The 25,334-nt window shown below is 38.0% G+C and overlaps 1 protein-coding gene across 1 annotated transcript in view; it reads right to left on the bottom strand.

The window, feature by feature from the left end:
* The window catches only part of ATP8B4 (ATPase phospholipid transporting 8B4 (putative)), a 215,325-nt gene that overhangs the window by 86,330 nt on the left and 103,661 nt on the right, over positions 1-25,334 (bottom strand). The window contains exons 7-9 of the mRNA XM_063449017.1: positions 11,123-11,195; positions 9,133-9,203; positions 1,795-1,877 (exon numbers count right to left, since the gene is read on the bottom strand). Coding sequence (XP_063305087.1) covers positions 1,795-1,877; positions 9,133-9,203; positions 11,123-11,195 — 227 coding nt within the window. The remainder of the gene's footprint in view (positions 1-1,794; positions 1,878-9,132; positions 9,204-11,122; positions 11,196-25,334) is intronic.

Here is a 25,334-nt window from a genome sequence, read left to right as displayed (position 1 = left end):
ATTTAAAGATTATCTAAACAGGAAGTGATTTTCAATCCAGACTCTATTAGCCAAACTATAATACATCAGATTGGAATTTCCTCGAATTATTGCATTTCAGGGCTCTCTTTGAGATATCCAGGAACATTTAAGTCTTTGCCCAACGCTCCTCCCAATAGAGGCTGCAATAATTATTATCAGGTGTTAATGTTATATAACACCATGCTACACTGGGAAACATTTATAGATCCTGATTAATACAGAACACTAATCTACATGTTACTACGTGTACTTCAACAGTATACATTTAACAGCTCTATTTCATTAGCAAAAGTAAATCAAAGCTGGACACACACAACACACTGTACCTAGCCCTGTGAATAAAGAAATAAGAGGATAGGGGGTTCCTCACACAGCTGATTGAAATATAGTCATTATGATAATCAAAGATGTTATGTTTTGTCAGATGTAGACCTTACAGAGGAATAATGGTTAAAGTGATGGGATGTGTGTAAAGCACCTGAACAAGCAATCAATAATCTATAGGTATCTGAAAATGAAGGGACATTCTACTGCCCAAAGAAAAAAAACAAAAAAAAACGTTAAATATAAATAAATATATCCCCAATGAAAACATGCATTAATTGAATGTATATCCAAAATGGTCTTTTATCAGAAGCATTTGCAAGCCCTCCCATTCTAACCCAGTACAGTAGCTTTCTTTCTGTAGCTGTCAAATCACAGAATTCCCAATGCAGCTCAATGTGAACTTTGTGCAGGTGCCTCTGGAGTTTAGCTCTACCAAGTAACATGACCAGGTCCAGCTGGAGGGCTGGGGGGGGGGGGAGGGGGGGGAGTAACAAGGTTCATTTATAAAAGTGGCAATTTCCAATAAAATTTGTACTTTAAAAAAAAAAATTGAAAAGAAATAGAAGACAAATTCTTCACAGGAAAAACAAGCTACAGTGCTTTAGGGGTCTGGAGTGTCCCTTTAAAGACATGACAAACATTTTAAAGCTGCATATATTTAAAATGAACATCTAACCTCAAATAATGTGAACTGCAACTCGTCTTTACCTTGGTATAGATTTAATCTATAATTTGTACTGTGAAAACACAGTGCCATTAGATTTATAGAACAAGAGATAGATAGTTATCTGAAGATAGTGTCCTTCTCCAACATGATGTCCTGTACTGCTAACACCAATGAGATGAGCAGATCCCACATTTAGTAGGGCATGGAACAATGCTAAGAGTTGTGAAATGCATCACATAAATAGGATGAGTTTGACCTACTCTCTAGCTCCCCCTCCACAGCCTTTACCGTTTTGCCAAAGTCCAGGGAAATATCATTTAATTTATACATTTTCTAGAAATGGCAAATCTTATCCTATAAAGAGATCCCAAGTCACATTTAGAATGACTGATATGTACATTTTCCTACATTTAATACAATATATGAAAGTACTTACATACTGAAAGAACCAATGCATGTTTTCTTTCATTGAATTACAGTGCCATATGCTGAGAGTTGGTTGGCTTGGTCATGCATCGAATGGAATATGGCAAGACGTAAGGACAGGGCAGGGAAGTGATATATCTATACAAGTTTTGACACACATGCCACAGAACCCGGATGGTAAAATTTAAATGAAATCTAAAACCATTTATATATTGACTGAAAAAAACACATAATAATAGCGTGTGCTTATGTATTGTATTTTGAAAAACAATAAAAATGTAAGTAAACAAAAATAGCGTACGTGCATGCGCGTGCACGTACACATTCACAAAATATATCTATTTCTTTCTTACCATCAAACGAAGCAAGTATGAAAATATTTTCTGCAAGGTCCACAGTTACTGGAAGAGCCTGACGAACTTTCAAATTAGTTTCTCTGAAAAATACACAATTATATACATCTTGTCATATTAAGGTATTAATAGAGTGTTAACTAGTCACATGTGAATTATATCTTAGTAACGACAGAATACTTTTCCAGAGTGTCCAGAGAAATGACAAGGATTACAAACCATGAGATAATTTGGCCACCAGCATTGCCATTCCTAATATTCTGTTTTTATTAATAGTCTGTCTACCCACAGACAGCTCTCGTCTGTTCCCTTAGAAGTTCTGTGCACACATAATTAACACACTGAATGCCGGAGAGGTGAGTAACTTACTTTAGCACAAAATGTTAAGATCGCTATGCTTTATTTGATTGAGTGAAAAATTGGGTATCACTGCCACAAAGTATCTGGTTTGTGTCAACATCATGGTTTCTGTGTGTGTGTCAGAGAACTGTAGCAATGTGGCTAAACACAGAGTTGGCTACTGTAAACAGAACATGATGTTATTAACACTTCCCATGCCAATGAATGCCATGAGAGCCCCTTTGAAAGGAAAGGCATTCATTTAAAAGCCTGTCATGTCACATTGTGTACTTTAACCTATTTAATCAGTCGTACATTGGAGCATTTGGCAGCAAGCAATGTATATTGGAATATAATCTCAAGTCGACATTTTACATAGAAACATAGTTCTAGCTAAATTTGAACTCCGGGTGGGCCGGTAGGTGATAGCATGGTTGAGGACTCTTCTAAAATACCATGTTTTTATTAACTTCAGTTTTTAGGAATATTTCTCTCTGGGCAATGAGCATAAGTTGTATATTTGTTTGCTAGTTGAACAAGGCATTTAATATTCTACTTCTCAAATACTCAAATGCAGCAAATATCTGGTTTAAATAAAGATACTGAGCACCAAAACCACTTAATTTTACTTTAGTGGATTTGGTGCATAGATGCTACCAATTTTCTTAGACAATGTAAGATATTGCCATTGTTTATAAATTATACATTTGTCCAAAGCAAATGCCATTGGTGGATGGCAGACAAAAAGCCACTACAAGCGCTTCCTCCTTAAGATCTTCAAGTTTGCCATCATCTCACACAGCATTATGATGCCGAACATGGCTTACACTTCTCCATGAGAGCTTCACACATTAAATTGGACACATTTCTGGGAGCAGAGACAGTCGGTCTCCCTCCACAGAGTATGGAAGTATGTAATCGATTAAGGTTTGCACACATGGAGGACCATTAATCTAGCAAGAAAAAATTAATTTAAAAAAGAAAATCCTGTATATTAAACATGTGTATTGTCAATACCTTTATTGTTATTACATTGTATGTATATATACTTTAGAAACGCAAAAAAAAAAATTGGAAAGAAAAATCACGTGTGTATAATACAGGTGGCAAGTTTAGAAATATATAAAAAGAAATCAGAAGCTATTTTGTCAGTAACCAGAAATAAATGATATAATCATAAAAGTATAAAAGAATAATACTTAGTAAATATTAAGCTCCTTACCTTGGACGTTTGCCACAAGCTCCTGGAGGAGCCTGCTTGCTAGCCTCCTGCCCCAGGACTAGGGGCAATATTCCAAGAGCCTGTTTGGGAGTTAAATCTCCCCAACCGCCACTAGTAGCTTGCCCTGGGTGTCCCTGGTTCGGCAATTTCCCTACATGCGAATGGAACCGAACGCTGGCTCTCTGGTGGCCGTTTATGGGAACCAAATCCACAAAGAGTCCCAGCGATACTAATAGCTACGACTATGGAACTAAATTTGGCATGAGGACTTCGTGGGTTCCTGGTCACCTTGGCGGGACTTAGGCGCGAATGTTATGTAACTGTTTTCGGCAGGAGGTGACCATGCGGTTCCCGGACAACTTGGTTCGCGGTTTTAAACCACTTTAAAATCCGCCAGGAGTGCGCTCTTTGGAGGGATGGTGCCTAAAACTAAGGGGAACAAACGCTACCTAGGAGCCAGCCGGAGCACCCCGTGTTTCGGCTGCAAGAGCTCCTGAAAGTTGACCGGCAAAAGCACAAAACACCCTGAAACTGTTTTGGGCATAGTACCTTGTGTGCGGCCAGTCAGAACTTCCACACAGTGGCGTTTCCCCTACACTGCATGAATTTGAGTGCTATTTGGAGAACTATGGCGCTCAGATCAGGGCTATTTAACAATACATAATTTGTGGGGGTTCCAATTTGTTTTGTAAGTATTTTTTTTACATATTTTGATATTTTATGTTTTTATGCCGAGACACAGGAATTTGAAGACATTTTGTGGGAGTTTTCTGGGCGTGTTTTACTGCATCCTTGTTTTTTATATAAGTGGGCAATTTGGCCATGATTAAACACATTTGTTTCTAGCTTTAATCAAGTCTAGGCGGATGTTTGGGGAACTTGGACTATAATCACTACTGCGCTTGAGACTCGGGAGATTTATAACAGATATACTCAGCCAGAGTATAAGGGATCCGTTACATTTATATACCATAAACAAGCCCATTGTATTAATGTGTTACCTATATAATATATTAAGAATGGGTGTTAACGTTAGCTCAGCCTGGAGTGTCCCCTTAAAGGGCTACTCAAGCACCATGACCACTTCACTGACTTGAAGTAGCTATGGTGCCTTGAGTCTGTTTGTGCTGCCTTTCACTATGAAACACGGCAAACACAGAATGTAAACATTCTACTGCTAGAGGTGTAGCATGTGCAGTGCCATTGGAGAGCCATTAACTAGCTTTTCTTTCTTTTCTTTCAGGAAGTGTTTCGGAGGATAAGAGGAAGGCAGATGTGGTTCCTATATTCAAAAAGGGTTCAAAATCCTTGCCTGGAAATTATAGACCTGTGAGTTTAACTTCTGTGGCTGGGGAAATATTTGAAAGGTTATTAAGGGATAATATTCAAAAATTCCTTGAGAAGAACATGGTTATCAGCAAAAATCAGCACGGTTTTATGAAGCACAGGTCATGTCAAACTAACTTGATTGCGTTCTATGAAGAAGTAAGTAGAAGTATAGATCATGGTGTTGCAGTGGATGTGATCTATTTGGATTTTGCCAATGCATTTGATACAGTTCCACACAATTTGCCTGATCGCCAGTCCGGACCTGGATCCTATCATCTTCAAACTTGAGGCCTACAGCTTATTATTGCTCCTGATCCACTAGAAGAGACTGTTAACTGCATCAAAATTGTTATTACTGTCTTTATTGATGCAAAATAATAAAATAAAAAATCATTTCAACCACCATGACCACTCTGCAGCAATCTGCACTTTTGTGCTGGGGACTAGTTGCCAGCCTAGCACACGCAATTTTTTTTCAATTCTGTGCAAGAAATATGTCTATTGTTAGACACGCTGGCGACAGACGCAATGGGCTTCTCCCCCGCAGTATAACCTGCAAGGGGAAGCCATGACCTTGCTTCCCTCTCTCCCTCTGTGCGCTCCCTCCCTAGCTCCTTGCACTGATATTTATTTTTATTCTCTCTCTCATTGATGACAGTTATTCAGTGGGTGGCCCTTTTTTTCATGTAATCAATAAAAGGGATTCTAAGTAAATGTAAGCAGAACTAATAAAAACAAGGATCTCACTTTATACACTTCCCATTGTTAATGGGTCCACCGAGAAAGCTGCAAAGCTACAAAAAACAACACACAAAGTGTGAGCAGTTGAACAGTTCGCATGCTTGTTTCAACCAACAGGGACCCAGTACAAGGGGTATAATAGCTAGGGTATAATAACTGGCCTTGCATAACCAGATGTAAGCATTCAGTGTGAAGCTCTGTATCTGCAAAGTTGTAGGTCTGTTAGAAAAGTGGCACAAGCTTCTAACCTACTACTAGAGAAGCAAAACATGACAAATACAAGTCTAAGTGTCACTTTACCTGAACCTGCTAGACTAATTTTAAGTGAAACAAAGAAGTCAACAGCATTTGGCCTATAGAGCAAAGGAGGCCACCGGCACATGATTTTTGGAACTGTAAGTCTATCATCAGGTCTTAAAAAGAAAGCTTTTGTTTATTTTTGTTTCTATATAAAAATGCTGAGTAATTTTTAAAAAACAACTTTTCCTGCAAATAAAACCCATTTACCGTATGTAGCTATGCTCACACTGTAAATTCTTATGCCTCAAAAATAAAAAGAGAATTTAAAAAAATAAAATAAAAACACATTTAGACTTCCTCACTAAAGTGGGCATTGTGGAAAACTGATAAGGGAACTGACAATTACAGGCCAAAAAAAAAGTAATCTGGAAAATAGTTGATATGATTTCCAGCTTGTCCTAAGTATGCAATTCTTTACTATCTTTAGTTTAGTGATTAACTCTAGCTGACAAGGTTAACTGTCTGGCATTCAAACTAAATTAAACATTTTAGGCCACACTTTCTAAACATGCAACCAGAGCTGAGCTGGGGATTTTTTTTCCAAAAAATACAAAAACTATTTTGGCTTAAGATTTTAGAATCACATTTTAGCGCACGGCTGGGCAAGTTTTGGCACTCGAGATGTTGTGGACTACATCTCCCATTATGCTCATAGAGCAATGATGCTTTCATAGCATTATGGGAGATGTAGTCCACCAGAATTCACCCTCTTTCCATTTTTACTATTTTTTTCACCAGATTCTCTATAATCACGAAGACAGAAAATTTTGCCCAGCAGATCTGGAGAAGAGGATCTCTGCAAGAGAACATCTCCAGGTCAGCTGTGCTCCCATCTGCAGAACAAGGCCTCCTCATAGCAGCATTTTTTTCTCACCAGGAGAATTTGATATATGTTTACTGAATGTACTTTGCATGCTCAACGTACTCAATGAATACATAATTCTTCCGCAGCTATTCTTTGGAATGTAAATATTACTATCCATCCCTTTATATCCAACAAAGATTAAACCGTTAAGCTTTAAGAAAACAACATTCCAATTATAATTGCTGCAAGGTTCTAATTTAACAACGACATGCATGACACCTGTGTAATCTATCCCACATAGGTTCTTTGTTCTTTAATTATTGAACATGGGTTACATTTTTATTAACATTAAAGGAACACATTTATCCTGCAGTAAACTGTCACGTACATGTAAACACGTAAAAAAAAAGGAAATATACAATTTCCACAACCTTTGTTTAAAATTCAATTTAAAACAACTGCAGCAGGCGGGATTAGAAATATAAGTGGAATAAAAAAAAAAATAATAAAGATTACGACTAAAAAGAAAAGAAAAATACCAACAATATGACTTAACCGTACTAAATGTTTTGATATTTTGATTACATCATCATTCATTGATCCTTTCATGTTTACAATATGAATATACTAAAGCTATTCAACATTATTTGCAGTTGATTGTGTATGATGTATCATGCAAATAAATACTTTCAATTAGCAAAAATGTTAAACACGCTTCATCCATTCAATATGAGTTTAATTAAGAGATCGAATTATAAAAAGGTAAATGTTACAGTACATGATTTATTTCCCTGAGCTCACTGTACAAATATTTTGCCAGATATTTATTGGGAAGTTTAATTTTGTCTTTCCTTGAAGAATTTCTCACTAAAAATGCATGTCCTTATCATGGATAGGGGCACAATATTGTATAATCTCATTTTTATTATAGATCAGTGGAACCTGTTATTCTTCAAAATGCTCTTGTTAAATTAGCCCATTAGAAAAAGACTCACAAAGTGTGATAAAAATGGTTTTATGTTAGGTGATTGAAGTTTCTTTTTAGAGGGTCACTACAAGCACCATAACTATTTATGCTCACTGATTTCCAGTTCAGTCCTCAAGGCACATAGATTAAAGTGCAAAGATGTCCCTTGCTCCTGTCCCCTTGCACAATTGGTTAGAACTGACATCAGCTATTTTTCTTCTGTGTGTACACGTGTGTAAGCTGCAAGAGTACACAGAGTTGAAATGTCCACTTTTGGTGAGGGTTTTCTTGAGAGGGTCTGAGCCACGGCTTGCCAAATGTGCAGATAGGACTGCTATCAACTTCCACTCATGTATTCTAAAGAATGGAACTGCTGCCAGGAGCTGAACTGCATATCCCACTACTTGTGCTGGGCAGGCAAGTTGAGGAGTTGAGGTCAATGGAGGATCCTGTGAGACCGCGGGATCCTACACAGATAGAGTCAATTTCCCTGCAGCTGTCACTGGAGACTGCCAGGGTGATTGACACTTCTTGATAGCAGTAGCCCCACTCAGTGTCAAGTCCGGTGTAGCAAAAATACTGAGACAAAGTAGTCCCTACTGTAATTCCAACCCAATCAGTGAAATTCCAACACAGTCAACATGAGTATTTCATAAAGATTCTATATTTATAAAATACTAATTTTGCAGGGTAAAAGTGACCGTGCCGCCTTAAGCTTCCCAAAATAATTGCTCTTTCAATTAGCCAGTTCCTGGCAAGTGGTTGTGTAGTGGTTATGAAGCCGTCCTTACGTGGGTCACTCAGCATCTATAATCGTGACAATATGTCATTACAATGCTTCTCACAGGTAAGCATGAAATCCAGCATTTCTCTGTGAGAAGCATTACTTATACATCATTAAAGGTACATTTTAAGTCATATGTAAAAAGGGCTGTTTTGCACCGTCCAAGAAAAGGGACAGTACCCGTGCATTAAAACACAAAGATGTAGTGGTTTTGCTGCTTAAACGTGAGTTGAAAAACTTGTGTCACCACAAGCAGCTATCCTTGTCACATTCAAGGTAAAACTACCACCGACCTTAAGTCAGCAGTTCTACCATGACAAAATTATTTGTGTCTACCTCCACATAATTACTATCTAGGTAGTCCATTTCACTCACTACTGGCATGTATTTAAAACAAAAGTTTTTTTAAAAATCGCCTTAATCCAAAGCATCTCCCAGGAATAACATTGCTATCCTCTCTCTACTAGGTATCAATAACTTCTAATTTAATAGTCACTATTTTTTATTGAAATTTAATGAGTGTGTCTGAGAATTGACAAATAATATAAAATGTCTCCAAATAATATGTATGTATCAACTAACAATATTTGGCATAGGAATGGGTTGAATATAACATGTTCAACTTATGTCAAATGAATAAAGAATTTACTTTATATAGTAATTTTGTGAAAATGCTGGTTTGGGGTTTAATCAGTCTCATGTTGGAATCCAGAATGCAAACGGAAAAAAAACCCCACAGTGTTCTAAATCAAATGTGCATTCCATATTCACAAACGGCTGGTGTCAGAGAGAGTAAAGTAATATATTGCAGATCAACACAAATATTAACATATTTATAAAAAAAAACTCACCCATCGAGTTCAGCTGTTTCAACATAACAAAGACCATGTGGCTCGCTGCTGGAAAGAAGCAGCAAATCAGCCTGTGAATATAATATTGAAATGTCAATGTAAAATTGCACATACAAATAAAATAATAAAATTAGCTTGGTTCTATGATCTCTTAATCCAGTGAAATTAAATGTGTGTTTATGGTATATTCACTATAGAGTGAATTCTAGTGAATTTGCAAAACTCAAAGCAAAAGCTATTATATTGGAAAATAGATTTTTTTTTTAATTCTTAACAGTAATTTTTAAAATTATTCTCTTGGTCCAAGCTGGATCGGAGTTCCTAGCACCCAAACATGCTACTGACACAGGAGAGTCCATCAAATATACTGATATTGCAAACCTATGAAACATATTGCCATGTGTCTAACCCTAAGCAAGAAGTGCAGTGAACCACTCCTGCCACCTATTGACATTAAGAAATAACTGCTATTACTGCTTCTGCCATAAACTTCTAAATAGCCCCTCTATATCGCTAACAAAACCTTACACCAGGATTACCTTCTTTATGTGCCACTCTTCACCTGCCTCACTGGTTAGCCAATCTTTACATTGGCTACTTTTGACACAAACCAACAATTCTCTCAACAACGCTCCTTGTCATTGCATTTTGTATATTCTGTGTTCACACCTGCAATGCTATCACACAAAAGGATTTATCAAAGAATTTATCATTACTAAGATGCTAATCCCTACACCTCCCAGATGTTAGCCTACTCTTCAGTTGTTTAAGAAGTTCCTTAAAATACATAATTTTAGGAACAGGCACCATCTTCCCATGTAATTTAACTCTTTACACCAGTCTGCCCCTGTCTCTCTCATGATACCTTGAAAAAATGCTAAAGGCACCCAGACCACTTTATTTCTATGAAGTAGTCTGGTGCAGTTCCCCTGTTGTTTTAAATCTTGCAATCTAAAATATTGTTGTTTATTAGATACGCAATGGTATCATTGCAGGGGTAACACATCTCATAGAATAACGGAGTCAGACTCTCCTATTCAATGAAATTATTCTCATGAAGGACATTTGATAGGCGAAGCACAGAGTTTTGCCACACATACACACTTGCTTCCCAATGATGTCGTTTGGGGAAGCATTGGATTAGCTGAGATCATCAGTATTCCAGCATTGTGGAGTTTGATGTGGTGTCGGCTACAAGAGGAGTGAAACTGTAATTTTTTACAAACAGGGGGTGGGGATGACAAACATATTTAGACAAACACATGTTTGTATTCCTTATGCTAGAGTTATTTGCCATTTATTTACTGCTTTACATCACCACTGTAAAATTGTAAAGCACTGTGTAATATGTCGATGCTATTTAAATAATAATGGAATCCAGTATTCTGGGGTCTTAGAACCAAAGAACTCACGATTGAGCCGTGTAAAGTTATTTGGGATTATTAATATTCACATGAGATTATCTCTTCTTTCAGCTACTGGTCCGTTTTATTGAATAACATATCAACTGTCCACAGTCTGCTAGGAGATGTATTAACAGATCCTAGTTCCTCAGGTGTATGTATCATTTAGTGTTTGACACTGATATCCACATATTTGCATTGTAAGGCAAAGCTGAAATTGTTAGTATGTTCATACCTTGGTATCTCTGCCCATGTCCTCTAAGCAATGCCCTATTTTAGAAGCAGAACTGTGTGCAAGCCTAGGTCAGACCGTCAGATTATAAATTCTTCAGGTATGGTCAGACTGCCAGTGGAAATTCTTGTACAACTGTGACTGATGGTAAACCTCTTGAAACATACACTCTATTACTACAGTAAATGCAAAATAATGTATACAATCCTAATCAGGACATCAATGGAACTCTTACGTGTCAGCCCAAATGGATTAAACTGTATTAAATTGTGCACGTGTTTCTGGCATAAGCTGAAATTTCTAATATCAGCAATCATTGATTAAATATATTGAAACAATGAAATAATTTACGTACAACCACAAACTGATTGTTCTCAAGTTTGATGATGTCTCCTGCTCGTACATTCATCCATTTTTCATTCTGCAATCTGAAAAATAAAAAAGAGACACATGGATAAATAGGCAAACTATGTTTCCTTTCCCAGAATTCTTCCCGTCATTTGCAATCTGCCTGAAGCCTCAGTAATGCTGCCACTCAGCAACACAAGGAGCCAAGATACAAAGCCATGACATTCCAAGTCTGCTCAGCAAAACTACAATTCGGATATCAGCTGGGCGGGCAAAGAGCAAATGAGGATGAATTTGCTTCCCATACAGCCATGAAAACAATTTGTTTAGGAATATATCCAACTAAACTCTGCATACAAAAAAAACTCTATACTTGGGACAATGGTTGGAAAGTAAAAAAGGAAAATTAATAAATTTTTATCAGAAGTTTTAAAGTAATATGAGTAAAAAAAATGTTATCTGAATTTATATATGAAGTGTTTATCTGAAGATTTGTTGGTGGCTGTGGGACAGGTTGGTGATATATATAAATAAAGATAATAATACTAAAAATAAATGTATTATAATATCCAATATTTCTATACATAAAACGGAGCAAAAACCCTCCCTTCAAGTAGGTTTCACATTTAGATCACACACAAAGATGGTTGACATTTAGCGGCTTTTACAAACTAAGATTTATTAACTTGGAAGAAGTGGAACTGCGTAATTCAGTGAAAACATACTTCCCAAAATCCTCTAGTTAAAATGTTGGTCTTCAGGGGGGGCGTGGCCGGCAGAGCACTGAACCAGACGTCTATCTGTGGAGCTCCGACAGGAACCCACAAAAAAGAAAGAAAAGCCGATATAAAACAAATTTTACTCACAGCACGAGACCCACGAACCCCCAGAGAACGAAATGGGCCGCAAGAATCGTCAAAGAGCACGACCCGAACCCCCGCGTATGCCTGATATCAGGCTCTCCTTCAGCAGGCCTGAACCGCTGCTGCAGCCCAAGATGGCGCCCGAAGCCCACACAGACCCAGAAGCCTCGGAAGACTCTCAGGAGGGAGAGGAATCGATTCCCTCATCCGTACAGGGGGAGACCCCCCACACCTCGGAGTCGGAAGAAGACTCATCCCCATCCACTAAAGGGGACATTAAGAACCTGCTAACGGACCTGAGAAAGATCTGGAAGGCAGATCTGGCAGAGGCACAAAATGAAATGGGGATTATACAACAAAAAGTGAAAGAGGTGGAGGAGAGAGAAACCGCCAGAGACAGCCACATACAAAGCAACAGCAGCCAAATAGCGGAACTCACCACTCAGGTACGCCAGATGCAACGGGCAATGACACTGCTCGAAACCAGACACAGACAAAGGAACATCCGTATTAGGGGTATCCCAGAGTCTGTTAAAGGGGAGCACTTATTGGAGTTCGCCAGGAACTCGATAGCAGCTCTAGGAATCAAAAGCGAAGCAACCTCACCCGCCATAAAAGCAGCATTCAGGGTGAAAAAGTCCGCTGCAGCACCTAGCGACGCCCCGAGAGACACAATCGCTCTCACAAGAGACATAGCGGTACGAGCCGCGATCATGGCCAGATCCAGGGAATTACAAACCATACACCACGAAAACACTACACTGGCGATATACAGTGATCTCCCTTCTGCAGTATTGGTAGAGAAGAGGAAACTGGCACCCATAGCAAAGAGACTAAGAGACAATTCCGTGAAGTACAGATGGGGAGCGGACGGGTCACTCTTAGCAATGTCGGGAACAGGACAGGTCACCCTCACTTCCTCCGAGGAACCAGAACCTTTCCTCCGCAGCCTTAATGCACTAACAGACAGACGACAACAAATGCAACCGGAGCCTACACCAAAGAAACGAGCAGACCCCAAGGGGCACGACATACTGACCCCTATGGCTCAGGGCCACACCGCACCACGGTGGAGACTGGAATCTGCAGTAGTAAAGACCCTTCCATTGCAAAAATTACGGGGCTCGAGGAACACTACCTGAAGAGTTCCAGCGCAAACCTACAATGCGAGGACGGCAAAACAAGCCTACTATCAATGACGAGAGACCGAAGACACAACTAAAATCTAGAGACACTTTACTCTAATCCTAGACATTACAAGTAAAACTAGCATATTTTAACCTAGTATCATATCTCCTTAACATGTAGTGTTGTTTGACTATATGTGATAAGGACCCATACCCAGCATTGCAAATGTTTATATTTTACTATACTTTACTCTACCCATATATTGGTCACGTTGTAAGATTTATGTGCAAAAGCTAATAAAATGCAAATTAAAAAAAAAAAAAAAAAAAATTTTGGTCTTCAGCTGAGGGTCCAGAGATATAAAATGAGCAGATAAATGGACTGGCCGGGGAGCTAATTTCTGAATCAATTGGAGTTGATTAATCCAAACATTTAAGTTATAAATTTGGTACCAACATTGCAAAGATTAAACACATTCCTTTCATAATTATTCAGTCAGGACATAATGCAAATATATGTTACAGATGTGTCACAAACTCCTATGTACAGACAGAGCACAAAAATAGTATGAAAACAATTCAATGAAATCTCCTTCACCATTATAATAATATAATACAGGCTAAAACTTGTTTTGGCCGTGGCGGCCCAATTACTATTCCTTCCACTCATGGCCCACTAGAAGTAGCTTCACAACAGACCAGACACTCAAAAACAGGTTAGAAATAGTAACCTGGAAATAATAAAGGAAATAAAACGAAGAGATGCATTTTCTAAACAGTGAGATGCAATGAAATAAAAATCGAAATAACTTTACAGTCAATTCACCCTTTGGTAAATAAATTTCACTTGCATTGCAACGAGCTTGTTGGGTAAAGAGGGTTTGTTTTATAATTTCACGTGCAACATTGGGCTTTGTGTTACTTGATATACTTGACCCTTCAGAGCTCAAAAGTTATCTGTGTATCATAGCATGGAATCTCTTTCCCCCTCACCCGCCCCATGCATATGTTCAGTTCATTTTCCTACACTTCAAAATGCCAAGTGTTAACACAGCATCTAACCCCAGACTCAGTCATATATCTGCCAATGATGAAATTCATTACATGGATATCCATACCCAGACGTTTCCAATTTTAGATATATAGATATAAATATCTGCATATACATTCTACTTATTTTATAGGCTGAAAACCAATTCTAAATATTTATACAACTGGAAAATATAGCCTGCACTATCAACATGCTGTTTTACTAGATCGTTTGGCTAGCAAATCGAAGGCAGTGTAATGTCTTTCATATTGATCCAAGTACATGTTGTGCTGGAAAACTTTCAACAGCGTGGTTTTATTCTTGCGATTGTTAGGACTCAATTAAGTGTGGCTGCACAGTATCTCAAGGTTAAAGACTGGCAGGTTTATCACCTTTTCTGCTATAAAATAAAGGCGTTATTCCTGCTTTGGATCATTTATTAACCTTTTCAAACTTGCTCAATTTCTCTGAAATACAGACACACAGGGCTATGTACTAAACTGAGAATTCAAGGTGAACGCAAACTGATTTTCAAATGTAAGGTCAATATAACCAAACTACATGCTTTCAGTTAATTTACCATTAAATGAAAAATTCTCCTTGAATTCACTTTTACTTCTCTGATAGTACTTAATATGAACTTGAAAATAATGATAAAAACACCAATGAGTTCACGTAAATGTGCTTTATATATCATAATAATTGTGAATATTACAGTGTTCAAGATTCAAGGCCTGAATAGTTACACTGGGAGATAAGTTCATTAGAAAAAATAGCATATCCAATCTACAGCATTTGAGAAAAGTAGTTTAGGTACTTTATGGTTATCTACAATTTTTCAGATAGAGACATCCTCGTAAATATATATATACTGATGTTTGAAAATGTAGTTATTCAAAGAAATATTTAAAATTAAGTTCAAAATAGGAAAGAAAATTGAAAAATTCTCAGCTAAGCTTTTAGTTTTGAATTCTCACTCTGACGAATAATCCTATCAGTGATCTAATTGCAAAATGTGTGCATATATATATTACACTGATCAGCCACAACATTAAAACCACCTGCCTAATATCGTGTAGGTCCCCCTAGTGCAGCCAAAACAGCTCTGATGCATCAAAGCATGAACAACACGAGACCTCTAAATGTGCCCTGTGGCACCAAGACATTAGCAGCAGGTCCTTTAAGTCCTGCAAGTTGTGCGGTGGAGCCTCCATGGATTGGATGTATTCTTCCAGCACATCCCACGGATGTTCAGTCAGGTTGAGATCTGGGGAATTTGGAGGCCAAGGCAACATCTTGAACTCTTTGTCTTGTTCCTCAAACCCTTCCTGAACAATGTTTGCAGTGTGGCAGGATGCGTTATCTTGCTGAAAGAGGCCATTGCAATCAGGGCCATGAAAGAGGTGCATGTGGTCTGCAATAATCTCTAGGTAGGTGGTACGTGTCACTTCATGCCACATGAATGCCAGGAGCCAAGGTTTCCCAGCAGAACACTGACTCTGCTAGTCTGCCTCCTTCCCATAGTGCATGCTGCTTCCATCCAAAGGATACGAGAAGGAGTGCTAGAGGAGAGGAAGTGGATAGCCAGAGAGAAAAGTGTTCAATGAATAGGCTAGGACAGGGGTCAGCAACCTATGGCATGTGTGCCATGCGTGGCACTCAAGGTGCTTTTGCAAAGCTTTCAAGGTTGCCAGAGGCAAACAGGCTCTGGTCTATTAGGAGTCCCAGTGGGACTTCATATATCTGATAGTGCAACCTGAGCGGTGATTGCAGGTGGTCAGGAATAATCCTAAATTTCTGCATTTTAGTACTTAGAAGAAGATCACTTCATCCCAGCACTTATGAACTGGAATCCACACTGGAGTAGAGTAGCCTATAGCAGCTATCACATTTTTTACCCTTGACCTGTACCTGGCCATCCCAGTCCCCACTGGAGCCTAGAGAAGCCACCCACACTGCTAGATGTACACAGAGCTGCAGGAGAAGCCCCCCACCTCATAAAAATAATACAAACAGCCACACACAGTCCCCATAAACACAACACCCCTGACAATCCACTTACACGCATACAACCCCACAAGCAGCCTCTCACATGCAATACTACAAGCAGCCCCCCCCACACACACCAAACCCACAATTGTGATATATCACCCAAACACACAATTCCACAAGTAGCCCCCATACGCAGCCCACATTCATATGTATCATATACAATCCCACAAACTACTCATTAGCATGTACACACAAATACAACGTTACAAAGCAACTACAATACACATTAATAACACAAGTACGATACAAATGTCAATTCAAAAAAATTAAAAGACTTAAAAATCTTGTTTTTGCAGAGTACTACTAAAAGGTTACTAACCCCTGGGCTAGGATGACCAGTAGGGTGATAAATGATGACAATTCTTAAAGGACTAGGTTTAATGAGGCGGACAGTGTGAACTTTAAAGGTAGGAAAAAAGAAGGCAGGGGGCTGTTTGGAAGGTACAGTGAGGGGGGAGTAAGATGCCTACAACACCTCCTTTGTAGTTGCTAAGACTAGGAGTGTGGGAGAACTGTAGACAATCGAAACATAAAGAAGTAGGAGTAGCACTACTAAATTTAAATATGACTAACTCAAGAACAACTTAATTTTGCAACAAAAGATTGTCTTGTTGGCAAAAAAAACTACTGTGTGTTGAAGTAAGTCATGGGACATGCAGCAAAGTTTAAAGCAATGGGACAATCTACAATTTCCTGCCTGTTTCAGGATGCCCAATAAAAAAACACCTTGGTGCTAAAGAGAACAATTATTTTGATGAAGGTTAAATAAACAGAAAATAAATGTGCATGTTGCTCTTGGCACCACAGTATAACATAAAAATGTGCTTCAGTTGAACTGCAGGCAGCTCTCCATCTATTATGTATCAATGGCTTTGTGTAGACAAAATAATGAAATTGTGAGACAGATTGGGAGCAGACTAATAAAGCAAACTCTTGGATACCTTTTAAGGTTACTTACTAGTACGGCCAAGTATTTAAGACCACACAACTCCTTTCAGCCTGCCGTGATAAATAAGAGTGGCAAGTGGTGTCAGAAATAGCTCTGTCACTACTAAAATTATGTTTCCCACTATATCTTGATAAACTTTATTTCACATGCTCGGTATTCAAGAACTTTGTCCAAATTTAGATGTGATCTTCATGGACCAGGACGGTTGTTCTAGAGATCAATTTATAGATAGACATACAAACAGATGCTAACAGAATTGGTCATTAATAACTGACTGCAGATTAGTACATTTGTTTTATTATTAATTGGTTTTAAACTTTATGAGTGTGAAGTGGAAATTTACCTCAAGTCATTAATCCTTTTAATATTTGTTTTTTATTTTATTTTTTTTAGTTTAGCATGCGTTACTTCACATTTCCCAGTCGCTAATGAAAACCTTTCCTTATTTATTCTCATGAACATCAAATAAAATAAAAAAGGCACAAAAAAAAAAAATCTGTATGCTTCAGTACTAGACTGAAGACTCTGGGGACAGACACAAACTCAATAACATATTTGGATAAAAGAACCACACCTACTAACGAGACACTGTCACAAATAGCATTACAAATCACGAGATGAGGATGCTGCTATTAGTACAGTGGAAAAAAAAAGTTCCAATTAATTCTTCCAGCCTGAGATCTCCTGGGTTGAGCAAAATACGCTCAAAGACCCGAGACGGGCTACAAAGATAGGAAATGACTATGCTATATCTAAGTACAACTGTATTAAAAATACAGAATCCATATTTACTTATAAATGAATACAATAAACTATAAAAGAAAACGCCAAACCAATCCAAACTATAATCACTTCATGCATAGAACCCCTGGTGTGTGTGAACTCTAGAAAAGGCCTTTCCAGCAGAAACACAAGAAGGTTTGAGCCAAGGATTTAATCGCATTTTGTTTTATCCAAAGCCAGGTTAGTACCTCAGCTCATATGGCAGCTATAAAAACCCCATATTTCACTCAGGATACTCATAACACTAAATGGAATTTGATTGGTTTTGTATGAGACTACACCTTTAAAAATATATTCATACTATTCCAGCCACTACAGGTATGCCACAGAGAGAGCACAGATGCTCAGAGCTTTATTTTTCTTGATCAACGATAGCTTTTTTGGATTGTGTTTGTTGACATTTTTCACGTGCATCACTTCGAAACTGCACATCCTGAAAATGCTGATGACACAAAATGTTCCTTATGCACCACCAAGAGACAACCATGAGCACTTGTAAATAATGATACTCTGAACCCCAACCCACCCTCTAATCCCTGACCTGAAGGCTTTTGGTAGTAATGCTATATAGTTATGAATATGAAAATATTAACAGTTGAACAACAGATAAACAAGGATATGCTATCATCTTTTGCAAGCTATCTACAGACCTGAACACAGCAGCTTCCCAATCACTTGATAGCAATTAAATAAAGCTCTCACTCATTTGTGTGGGGGAATATTGTACTTGTATGGGTTTTTAAAGTTTTTATTAATTTATTTTTTTGTCTTTACTAAACAGTACAACTACTACAAATCTGCTTGATTATTTGCAAGACTGCAACGTTTGTGCCTGAACTAAAAAGTTAAACCAAAGTTTGCAAGACACTTATGCAAGCAGTCTATGTGTATTTACATATAAATAATAACACTAAAGTTTGTTTTACAATGCCTCCATTCACTAAAAACATAGTTTTCAAGTGTATATTTCTTAGGTTCCACTGTACCGTATATGACAATACCTCCTCTTTCCCAATCCCACTCTGTTATGAAAATACAACTCTTCAGTTGAATTCCCAAGTCTAGCTGATGGTGATGAAGGGGTTAAATGGCAAAACAATTCTGTTGCTGAACGTCTCATGACTAAACCAGTTCTAAGGGATATCACAGCTTAACCCAACATTCCATGGATGGCCCTTAGCACCTATTTCAAAGCTCCACTCTGGACAATACGGGCCTGAGATGTTATCTTTCCTAAATGACATCGACCAATTTGTAAACCAAAGACTGGCAAAGGGATTTTCTCCCGAAATAACTACAACTAAAGTAGGCAGAAGATAATATCTCAAATGGAGCAGCATTTAAGAAATTCATCCGGTTACTGCCCTGAAGGCCCCCTGAAGTCAGATGAAGTTGGGACATGTCATTCTGTGGACAATAGTGACACATGCGGGTAGTAAATTATCCTGGATTTTGCCTACCCAAAGGTAACTGGACACAAAGTCAGGATTTGATTGATAGGGACTTTCTTCAGTGTGTGCCTCTGTGACTACATATGTCTTGTATAGGAAGCAATTTGGACAACAGGGCAATACCAAGATGCCAGGGACACCACCATTCTTATTATGCACACATACAGCCACTAGAATAGTGTAGATAGATCAATATAGACTAGGTTGGTAGGTCAGACACTTCTCTTATACTCACTCATATATGTGTATTTGTTATGTTAAAGGACCACTCTAGGCACCTAGACCACTTCAGCTTAATGAAGTGGTCTGGGTGCCAGGTCCAGCTAGGGTTAACCCATTTTTTTTATAAACATAGCAGTTTCAGAGAAACTGCTATGTTTATAAATGGGTTAAACCTTCCCCCAAATCCTCTAGTGGCTGTCTCATTGACAGTCGCTAGAGGTGCTTGCGTGATTCTCACTGTGAAAATCACAGTGAGAGCACACAAGCGTCCATAGGAAAGCATTGTAAATGCTTTCCTATGCGACCGGCTGAATGCGCGCGGAGCTCTTGCCGCACGTGCGCATTCAGCCGATGGGGTGGAACTGAGGAGGATCGGAGGCAGAGATCTCCCCGCACAGCGCTGGAAAAAGGTTAGTTTTACCCCTTTTCCCCTTTCCAGAGCCGGGCGGGAGGGGGACCCTGAGGGTGGGGGCACCCTCAGGGCACTATAGTGCCAGGAAAACGAGTGTGTTTTCCTGGCACTAGAGTGGTCCTTTAATACATATATTTAAGCCACTGATGTAAGAGGAGTTTTAAACAAAGAGGTATTGGTAGTATTCATGGAATGGCATGACAGGATATTCCGGTGTTTAGGAGAGCCTTTTTACACATTTCTCAATCAGTTTTACTATCATTTTATGTCACAATAGTGTGTAAATTTATTATAGTTATGCTAATTATTTATTTTTATTACAGTCTCTACTATTTAGATATTTTAAAAGTCTTATTGTGCATGATTTCTGTTTCGATATTTTATTTTTGTTATCTGAAAGATAATTTAGTTTGACTTATTTATAATTCAATTTGAAAAGTTGAAAAGTACTTTAGATTTGCTTGAATTTTTTTATTTATTTATGTCATTAATAATTCTGACTGATGAAAGCCACTGAATGTGCTGAAATTTAAGCAAATCCAATAAATACATTTTAGTTAATGCATTTTAATTATCTTTATTTTGACCTTTGCGCAAGTAAATTAGAACTCAGGTGAATGTATAAATAAAAATTTAAAAAATTTAAAGAGGGGAAGAAAGCAGAGAAAATCCAGATAATGTACTACCAAACCAAAAAGATTTATTTAGTTTATACATTGTCAAAATAAACAACTTGAGAACAAGAATCTGCATGGAAACAGACTGGGTATAGGTCTCCTGAGACAGATTATAATTATTGTAGGCTCAAAATGCCTGTTGTAAACATTCACCAAAATAGAAAATCTGGCTTTTCAATTTAATGCAGGGAGGATTAAATATTGCACAGTGTCATATACTCCTCTGAAATGTCTATTTAAGGATGTATCTTTAGTATATGGAATTAACATAACATTTATGATAGTTAAACTCTCAATGCAATCTTCCTGTGTACAGAATTCTAGGAATTACAGTACCCATTTGAGGCTTATGCCAAGCAGTATATTGAGGAGAGACTATATAATTTATTTTGTTACATACTGTACTAGATACAAAAATCCCTGCACTCAATATATATTACAAACCTGTGTGCTATATAGCTTGCCTTTTGAGTTTCTTTTTTTGTGTCTTACTGAAATAAATTATCTAGCATTAGCCTTGCCAGGAATCCTTCTATACAATGACAAACTGTATTTTCCAGACAACACACAGTAGGCAATCAGAACACTCTATTCCTTGCCCTGTTCCATATGGACACCATCCTGTTTCAAACAATTGTCAAAGAAATAGCACATTTTTTATAACCACCAACCAAAGCAACGTAAAACGCAGGGGGCATTTCCTAAGAACTATATATGCGAGGTCCTTATGTTCGTCACCCCTTTGCACTCCTTAGGTAGCTCACATCATTCAACTTTTAACCTTCCATCCCTATATTCAAGTTTGTCGTTAAATTGTCTAGATGAGTAATCAATATAATTCTAGTACGCTAGACAAACTACGACTTTGTTTTGCAGTATTGTTTATGTGTATTTAAAATACAGTCATAGGAAAAAGAAAGTACATCCTCTTTGAATTATGTGGTTTTACATATCAGGACATAAGAATCATCTGTTCCTTAGCAAATGCTGAAATTAAGCAAATACAATCTCAGATGAACAACTAGACATGACATATTGCAACGTGTCATGATTTATCGAACTCAAATAATGCCAAAATGGAGAAGGCATGTGTGAAAAACTAAGTACACCTTCTGATTCAACAGCTTGTAGAACCACCTTTACGTGAAATAATTGTTTTCTGTCTGACTTTATCAGTCTCTCACATCGTTTTGGCTTCAGTGGCTTCAGTTCATTGAGGTTTGCTGGCATTTGTTTGTGCACAGCTGTCTTACGGTCCACAGCCATAGCATTTCAATCGGGTTGAGGTCTGGACTTTGACTGGGCCATTGTAACACCTTCATTCTTTTCTTTCCCAGCCATTCCGTTGCAGATTTGCTGGTGTGCTTGGGATCATTGTTCTGTTCCATGACCCAAATTCGGACAAGTTTGAGCTGTCGGACAGCTTTGGTATACAGAGGAGTTTATGGTTTACTCAATGCCGTGGATATGTTTATTCTGTATTTTTTATTGATACATTGTTATTGTTTTAACTGTGGTCCCTGAGGAAGTTCATATAGAACGAAACGCGTAGGACTATTTTCCTGCTATCCATATCCTATGCTGAATTCGTGACTACTTACTTTTTATTGAATAACATTTTTTTACAATTTTACCCTGACCTGTGGATGTCTCTTGGTGGAATAAGGATCCAGAGGTGACAAGAAGTCTCAGCAAGCCCCCCACTACAACAAGGGGGAGACACCCTGAGAGCGCTTATATTGTCTACATCTAATTTACACAGCCATATCCTGAATTATCTTTGTTGTGGTTTACTATATATGATATAGGTCGTTTTCTGGGTAGCGACCTAGGGAGGCTGTTACACGTTTTTATAAGCTAAGTATTATTGCTTGTTATTTTTTTTTATTTTCTGTATATTGTTTGAGATATATTTGCTAGCTACTGGTTTACTCAATGACTGCAAAGTTCCCCGGTCCTGTGGCTGCAAATCAAGCCCAAATTGGCACCCCTCCACCACCTTGTTTGACAGTTGATATGAGGTGTTTGTACTGATATGCAGTATTTGGTTTTCACCAAACATGGCTTAGTGCATTAACCCCTTAAGGACCAAACTTCTGGAATAAAAGGGAATCATGACATGTCACACATGTGATGTGTCCTTAAGGGGTTAATGCCAAACACCTCCACTTTGGTCTTTTCTGTCCAAAGGACATTGCTCTAGAAGTCTTGTGGTTTGTTCAGATGCAATGGTGCAAACCTAAGCTGTGCTGCCATGTTTTTTTAAGAGAGAGGAGACTTTCTCCTGGCAACCTTTCCAACCATACTTGTCCAGACTTTTTCTAATTGTATTGTCATGAACTCTAACGTTTAACCTGCTAACTGAGACCTGTAGAGTCTGAGATGTAACTCTTGGTTTTTTTTGCAATTTCTCTGAGCACTGCACGGTCTGACTTTGCTGAGATGTCCACTCCAGGGAAGACTGGCAACTGTCTTGACTGTTTTCCACTTTTGAATAACCTTTCTCACTGTAGAATGAAGGACTTTAAATTGTTTGGAAATGGCCTTATAACCCATCCCAGTTTAATGGGCAGCAACAATTGCTTCTCTAAAATCATTGCTGATGTCTTTCCTCCTTGGTCATGTGCTAACACACACCTGAATCCTCAAGACCAGCAAGCTACCAATACTTTGGCTTCTATAGAGGTCACACTTGCTAGTAATCAATCACAGGCATTTGATTAGCAGCACCTGCCTGCTACTTAGCCTCTTAAGTCCTATGAAAGCAGTAGGGGTGTACTTAATTTTTCACACATGACTTCTCCATTTTGGCTCTATTTTTGTTAAATAAACCATGATACTGTGTAATACGTCATGTGTTGTTGTTCATCTGAGGTCGTATTTACTTTAAGACCTACTAAGGAACAGATGATTGTTATTATGTCTTGATATTTAAAACTACAGAATTCAAATAGGGTGTACTTTCTTTTTTCAATGACTGTATATTTCAGGAAGTACCAAGTAAAATGTTTCTAGGTAATTTCTGGAAATTCTCATTGAAATATATGTTATAATATTGCTATCCTTCTTTTGGCGAATGAAAGTGTGCTCAAGGATTTGAAATGCTGGCAACAATCAAACTGCATATCTTGGTACTACAAAGAAGAACATCATTTCCCTTTTATTAAGCCTCTCCTGTCTCTGTTATTCAATGCACCTAGTCAAGGCAAAGAATCGCCCTTCCATGAACTTCATATTTCAATTCTAGACAAGTGCTATTTCATTCCATGTAAGTAGTTGTGTGGTCTGTTTAGTCAGCTGTCAGTTCCAAATAATGTGAGCCAATGCAATATTTACAATCCAATATTGTGCTTTATAAACTAATGTGATGTCAATGAATCAAGACCCTGCCATCTTACCAGGAAGAATTGTTTGTTTTCTGCATGGATTACGCTTTTGAGCTTGGGAATTACACACGGATCAGGTTCTGGAAGGCTCCGAAAAAAATGCTCATCTTTTCATAGATCGCTAAATAAATTTTCCCTAAGTCAATCCAACGGAAAAAAACATTTTTCTTTTTTTTTTTTACTAATCTTCAGCTACAGGCAGCAAATGTCAGCACGACCTGTCCTGCAGCAACTTGAGATGATATAAAACATAGTCTATTTAGAATTTAACCTTTTGTGAGCTATTTAAGAACACTATTATGAGCAAGAATAAAACCTGCATTAATTCATTGTAAACACATTTTCTTTAGATGATTGTATTCTATTCCGTATTAATCTACATACCACAAACGGCAGTCATCAAGATATGTTACTGATTTCCTGTTGAATATTCAACGTCCACTCAAGTTATGTACAACTGAATCACAAAATGTCACAACTAACTGAATAACCGAGTGAGGGCTAATGCTGGCACTCTAGTTGCTTGCCATCTCCGTTTCCTAAGATGCTCAGCCAATCCAACGGCTGGGAATCACAGGGAATATAGCTGGAAAAAACATCTTGGGTGCCAAAGTTAGCTACAACTGGAATGAAGGATTGTTCAAACGTCCAAAATGTTTCCTTATCTCTGCACATGTGCAACAAATTAAAGAACTGCTTGCACTGGAATCATTAAAACGGTTCCTTACTCTTGGAGAGCCCTGATACGCTCCGCACGCAATAGACATGTAGCATGAATTTACACCAGGCCAAAAGCCAGATACTGCAACGGAAATGACAGGAAGAGCATCCTAAACTTATATTCAGGATAAAATATGTTATACCTTTGCCTGTGCCCCTGCAACTGATTTATTTACTTTAATAATAAATTGATTACCATAGTAGAGTGGATAGCAGTAATGCAAAATGTCAGAATGAGTTTACCAGAAAATTCAAATAATAAAGAAAGGCATAGTAAGTAATAGATAGTGAGGAGATTGGAATTTGTACATAAAGGTTTTTTTTTTTTTTTTGAATTCTTTATTTTTATTGTGCTGTGAATTTAAAACATGCAGGCTCGTGGTGCCCCAACAGCAGTCCTCGAGCTTATATTCAGATAATACAGTTGGTGCATTAAGATGAGTGGCACATTTAAAAAAAAATGTTTTATAGTAATGCTGAGTGATTCTGCACATTGCGAGTGGTAATAGCAAAAGATACATTTACAAGAGAGAGACAGGACTGTTAT

Source organism: Pelobates fuscus, chromosome 3, assembly GCF_036172605.1.
Source record: "Pelobates fuscus isolate aPelFus1 chromosome 3, aPelFus1.pri, whole genome shotgun sequence".
Taxonomy (NCBI): domain Eukaryota; kingdom Metazoa; phylum Chordata; class Amphibia; order Anura; family Pelobatidae; genus Pelobates; species Pelobates fuscus.
Note: the sequence above shows the minus strand (reverse complement) of the source record. Positions and strands in the feature narration are given on the sequence as shown.